The sequence below is a fragment of the Pteropus medius genome, unplaced genomic scaffold, assembly GCF_902729225.1.
Source record: "Pteropus medius unplaced genomic scaffold, Ma_sr-lr_union100, whole genome shotgun sequence".
Classification (NCBI taxonomy): domain Eukaryota; kingdom Metazoa; phylum Chordata; class Mammalia; order Chiroptera; family Pteropodidae; genus Pteropus; species Pteropus medius.
In genome coordinates, this window is record NW_024351073.1 from 25,884,094 (window position 1) to 25,889,895 (window position 5,802).

The following is a 5,802-nucleotide window of genomic DNA, read 5'->3' on the forward strand; positions in this document are numbered from 1 at the left end:
AGGGGTGGGGTGGGCTGAACACTGCAGGCGGTGGCCCCGTCAGCATGCCCCCTCTGTCCCCAGTGCTCTGGCGCTGCTTCAGCACGGTGGTCATTTTCCTGTTCCTGCTGGACGAGCAGACGAGCCTTCTGGTGCTGGTCCCGGCAGGCGTGGGGGCCGCCATTGAGGTGAGCTGTGGTCTGAGCTGCCACGTGCGGTGGTCCTTTGGCCTGAGTGCTCAGGACAGTCGGTGCCAAGGAATGACACTGGCCACTGCCACGGGCCGGCAGGGGCGCGGCTGCAGCAAGTCCTCAGCCAGAGCAGGAGCCCGGAAAGTGACCTCTGGTGGCCCTGCAGTTCTTATGGAAGGGCACTGGGTCGTCGCACCCATCACAACGTGTGCTGACATGCACCCCGACGCCGCGTGCGGGTTGGGGCTTAGGAGTCGGGGAGGTGGCCTGCACAGTGGCGCCCCACGGCGCACGCACCATCTGGCTAGCGTGCGCGGTCCATGCCGTGAGGGAGGGCCGCCAGCCGCAGCGGGGAGACCGGAGACCGCCCCCCAAGGCTGTGCTCGCCCTGCCCCCGTGAAGCAACCAGAGGAGGCATGGGGGGGCGGCGGGAGTGCCCAGGGATTTTGGAGGCCGGCAGGGGCGGGAAGGGGACTCGGCCCAGAGCAGGACGCCGGGCTGAGGGCCGCTCGTTGCTGTGAGAGGAGGCGGTGGCGTCTGCGTCCACGTGGGGCCGGCCGCAGGGCCTGTGCCGGAGCCATAAGGGGCAGCCGGGACCCAGCGGGCACCTGGGCTGGGCAGCGCGCCCCGAGCAGGTGGGGTTCCTTGCTGTTGAAACCTCAGGTGTCACTTCTGTTTCTTCAGCTGTGGAAAGTGAAAAAGGCTCTCAAGATGAGTGTCGTCTGGAGAGGCCTGAGGCCCGAGTGTCAGGTGAGTCTCTGCCGAGCCCCCGGGCAGTGCTGCCCGCCCCCCCGTCGGGCCCCACGTGCTCCACGTCCCGTCGCAGGCCCCAGCACGTGTGCCGGCACTCTGTGGCTGCGCCCGATGCAGTGTGGAAGCCTGTGCAGCAAGTGGCTGTCGTTGATGACGTCACTGCTGTCCGGCACATGGGGCAGCGCCCTCGTGGTCACGGCTAGTTCTGGGCTCGCACGGGGACCCAGGTCCCAGACTCAGCGGTGTCTGCACCGAAGGCAGGCGACCCTGTCCCGGCCGAAGGGACGCGGTCCAATGGGCTTCTGCGGTAGCTGCCCAAATGCCAGCCACGGCCTGGACGCGTCCAGCTCCTGGAGCTTCCTGTGCAGGTCGGGGCTGGCGGGGAGCGGCGTGTGTGGTGCCAGGCGTGGGGCTCGCTCCGCTCTGCAGCAGGCTTCAGCTGGGGGACCCTCAGGGCACAGGACGCTCCCGTTGTCCCGGTGGGTCAAGGACAAGAGCTCGGCCGATGGGGCTCAGCGCTGTTTCCAAAGCCGCCCGCGGACCCTGCCTTGCTGGTGGGAGCAGCGGCCGAGCGTCCTGGTGCCAGGCGAGAGTTTCACTGTGAAAGGCCATGGGGGGCGGGGTGCGTGCGCAGGCCTCAGCGTGAGCTCCATCTAGGTCCGGGTACAGAGGAACACGGTCCCCCGCCCCTTGGGTGGAGGGCAGGGTCGTGCCCGGACGCTTGCCCGCATCTGCTACTGATGCGGCCCTTTGGCTTTTACTACAGTTTGGCACCTGCAGCGAGTCGGAGAGGAAGACGGAGGAGTACGACACTCAGGTGGGCAGCAGCGCGTCTGGCAGGCAGGCCGCTGAGTACCCGAAGACGGTCGCTGCGGGAGGCTGTCTCCTTGGAGGCGGGGCCATGTCCCGAGCAGACTGCGACGGGGGCGTAGGGCAGGGGCTCCTGGTTGTGTCTCCCGCACGGCGGTCAGGCGTCTCCGTTTTCGTGAGCAGACCTGTCCCCGTGGGGCCTGCTGTGGTCACTGCGAGTGAGCTCTCGCAGGCCCATGTGGACCCATGGGGAGGCCCGCATGTCCAGCCACAGCCCTCAGTGCCCTTACCCACACTTCTTGGGGACTGGGTGGGGAGGGGAGGGCATAGCTTTTTGCCTTGATGGACATCAGCTTGCATCCTAATTTTTACTGGGGTCATGATAAAGTTCAAGTGGGAATACACACGGGCACAACGGTGCGATGCGGACAGTAGTTCGCACCCGTGACCGGGGAGAGCCACTTCCGACTCCTTCCCGCCCCGCGTGTGCTTTGCTCTGTTGAGTTCTGGGCGAGCCGGGTCGGACCAGCTGCTGTTGGCGTCACAGCCCACGTCAGCCTGCCCCTGGGTGCCATGCGTCCTGTGGGTTTGATGGCCCACACTGTGTCCTCCATGACAGCTGCCCATAAGTGGCGGTTTCCTGCCCGCTCGTTGGCTTCCTGTCCAAGGCGGGAGGCAGGGCTCTAAGGCGGCACTCTGCGCCCGCAGGCCATGAAATACTTGTCCTACCTGCTCTACCCGCTGTGCGTCGGGGGCGCCGTCTACTCGCTGCTGAATGTGAAGTACAAGAGGTACGGCACCCCACCACCCCGTCACCTGCTAAGCCCTGGGCCTCCATCCCCTCTGCAGTGACAGCCGGGGCCCAGCCAGTCCCGGGGTTGGGAACGCTGGTGGGAGCACCCCGGCATGGGAGACCCTGCTGCAGTAGGGCCAGGCGCCCGGCCGTGTGCCTTTGCCCTTTTTCTGGAGCCGTGGGCATGTAGAGGTCTGGCTCCCGCAGCACCATGCCCAGGGCGAGTGTGGGCGAGTTACCTGGGACCCACCGTGGGTGGCCTCTGCTGGGGCTGTGGAGAGGGGCGGGGCATGCGAGCTGCATGGCAGCGGCTGCCGGTGACTGGCGGCTCTGAAGGACTCTCAGCGCGGTCTCCGCCCCCGTGGCGAGCCTGGTCCACGGAAGCAGGTGGCAGGTGGCGTGAGGGGCCACCCGGGCCTTCAGTTCACAGACACTGTGCCTTGGGCAGGCACCTGGGAGAGCTGGGGTGCTCAGAGCTCCCACGGAGGAGTCGCCGTCGTCAGTATAACAGATGCTAGCCGACGGGGCTGGGGTGCTCAGGGCTCCCACGGAGGAGTCGCCGTCGTCAGTATGACAGATGCTAGCCGACGGGGCTGTCGTGCCCCTCGGTGACAGCTCTGTCTCCCTTTCCAGTTGGTACTCCTGGCTGATCAACAGCTTTGTCAACGGTGAGTCCTGCATTTTCTTCTTTGGGTGACAGCATCCCCAACGGGTCCTACTTCACTGCTCCTGTGATGTGAGGTCACCTGCCAGGCCCCCTGCCCCACGCGCCTGCTGGGCCCAGGACACCCAGGTGGCCCGTCAGCGCCCCTGAGCAGCCTGCTCTGTGCTGGCAGCAAAGGGCTCCGACTCCACGGGCGAGTCCTTGGGGTGCAGCAAGGCGGTCAGCCCCAAGCACAGGTTCATGTGGGCCATCCCGCCACACGGCGTCACCGCGTTTCTGTGGGCAGTTAGGGGCCCTCGCTGCAGCCCCCAGGGCCAGACCTGGGGTGACTGAAGAAAAGGCTGCTCCGAAGTCACTGTTTGGAGCCGCCCCGCCATGTGACCTAAAACCCCGGGCTGTCCGGTGTGGGGCGGTGCGTGCCTGCTGTCTAGCCCGTCTGTCCCCGCAGGGGTGTACGCCTTCGGCTTCCTCTTCATGCTGCCCCAGCTGTTCGTCAACTACAAGGTAAGACGCGTCCCCAGGGGCGGTGGCCTGGGCGCTCTGTGGCCTGCTCCCAACCTGCACCGTGTCTTGTCCCCAGATGAAGTCGGTGGCACACCTGCCCTGGAAGGCCTTCACCTATAAGGTCAGTGCTTTGCTTGTGAGCGCTGCGCAGTGCAGGGGCCGCGTTTCGGTCACATGTTGGGGTGTCGGGGTGGCTCCCATGGCCCCCCACCTGGGTCAGGCTGCCCTGAGGTTCATGTCACCATGTCATGGCCCGTTCAGAGCCACCACCTGCTCCTTTTCTGTTCTCTGCGGTCACTCTGAGAAGCACGTCTGCTGTGAAGGGCTTTGCTGACTTGGGCCTGAGTGCATGGGGTCTGGGCAGTTGGCCGGGCGTCCCCAGGTGACCCCCAATGGCTGGTTCCTATCCCTGTCCCCGTCCCCCAGGCCTTCAACACCTTCATCGACGACGTCTTCGCCTTCATCATCACCATGCCCACCTCCCACCGCCTGGCGTGCTTCAGGGACGACGTGGTGTTCTTGGTCTACCTGTACCAGCGGTGGTGAGTCCCGCCCCAGCCACACCGGGCCGTCTTGGGGGCAGGGGTGGTTCGCGGTGGCCGCATGTCATGGTGGCAGGCATGGCGGGGGCCGTCACGGCGGTTGGCACCCAGGTGCAGTGGCGCTGCTCTGTTTGCGTGTCCGGGCCAGCCTCTGCGGGCAGGAGAGCTCGCGCCCGGCTCCTGCCTCCGCACAGCGGTCACCTTCTGGGCAGCCTCGAGCTCGGGGCTCTGGTATGACCCGGCCCTAGCAGTGGGAGGGCGGGTCGGACCCCAGTGTGCGGGGTCGCGGGCTTGGACGACATGGTGCTCCGTCACGGGACGGGGCGCATGCCGTTGCAGGCTCTACCCCGTGGACAGGAGCCGGGTGAACGAGTACGGGGAGTCCTACGAGGAGCGGCCCCAGCAGAAGCCCCGTGCAGACTGAGCCCGCTGGGTGCCCGGAGTCAGCTGGCCGAGTACTTGGGACACTTTTGGGAGCTCCCCGGGCACCCCGCCTCCGCATTGCCAAAACCTCTGAGCGTGCCGCGTGTGCCCCCGAGCCCCTCTGTGGTGTGGGGAGGGTGGGCAGCACCACGCCACCCCAGCCTGTGGACGTCACCTTGGCGCTGAGGTCCCCTGTGCTGCGTGTCACCACAGTGCCCCCACTGCAGAGGGGAGGTGTGGCTTCCACCTCAGCGTGCACATCAGATGCCTCTGCTCCGTGCTGTGTGGACTCTGGGATCAAATGGCTTTTTTTGTTTGTTTAAATACTTGACTATTTTAAAGCTTAATGGATGTACGTTTGTATTTTAAAATAAACTTCTCTGGCTGTAACATTTTCTTGGCCCGGTGCAACACGGAGTGCGTTTCAGACACGCCGTTTGCCCCATGCCATGGTGAACACGTGAGTGGGTTTACATATGTTTGCTAAGGGGACAAACGTAGCGCCTGTCCCTAGCCGCCGCGTTGTGGGTGTCCCTGGAATTCCCGTCTGGTGTGACGACGCCTCACGGCCCGACTAGTCACGTCGGTTGTTTTCATTAAAAGCCCCGGGTTAGCACGGGGATGAGGCGGGCGGCCCCACAGCCAGCCTCCGCAGCGTCACCTGCATGGGAGGCGCTTCGGGAGGGTCAGGCGGCCCCAGAGCTGGCCTCTGCGCCTCCGCCTCCGCATACTGTTTTTTGGGAGGCGGGGGGGCCTGCTCTGCGAGCACTGGCTGTCACCCACTTCACACCCTCACATGTGAAGCCTAAAGCACCCGTCTGCTGCTCCCTGTCCTCTGTCCTCATCAAGGTGTCGGGAGGACGTGCTCACTGTGCCGCCCGCCCCTCGTCCTCTGACAGGCTGCGTGCGGCCTTCACGGTGCACTGCCCAATAGGCCGGGCCTGGCGTGTGGGACGTGGGCTCTCTGGACCATCCCTCGGAACCCCCAGGGGCCCACGGTCAGCTCTTATCATTTTGCTTAGTTTGTCTCTGATCTGAATTTTCGGATTCATTGGTGCGAAGTGGTTTCTGCTGTGTCCTCTTGCGTCGTGTGTCTGTGGCAATGCCTGCTTCCACTCCAGTTAGTCCCCTCGGGCTGCCGCG

At 65.3% G+C, this 5,802-nt stretch overlaps 1 protein-coding gene across 2 annotated transcripts in view; it reads left to right on the plus strand.

Annotated features, from left to right (window-relative positions):
• The window catches only part of CLPTM1L (CLPTM1 like), a 13,556-nt gene extending 8,502 nt beyond the window's left edge, over nt 1–5,054 (plus strand). For both annotated transcript variants that reach the window (XM_039842835.1, XM_039842832.1), the window contains exons 9-17: nt 64–167; nt 855–920; nt 1,690–1,740; nt 2,442–2,524; nt 3,160–3,194; nt 3,639–3,694; nt 3,771–3,815; nt 4,121–4,236; nt 4,576–5,054. In XM_039842835.1, the coding sequence (XP_039698769.1) occupies nt 64–167; nt 855–920; nt 1,690–1,740; nt 2,442–2,524; nt 3,160–3,194; nt 3,639–3,694; nt 3,771–3,815; nt 4,121–4,236; nt 4,576–4,660 (641 nt within the window). In that variant the 3' untranslated portion in view covers nt 4,661–5,054. The remainder of the gene's footprint in view (nt 1–63; nt 168–854; nt 921–1,689; nt 1,741–2,441; nt 2,525–3,159; nt 3,195–3,638; nt 3,695–3,770; nt 3,816–4,120; nt 4,237–4,575) is intronic.
• The last annotated feature ends 748 nt before the right edge of the window (nt 5,055–5,802 follow it).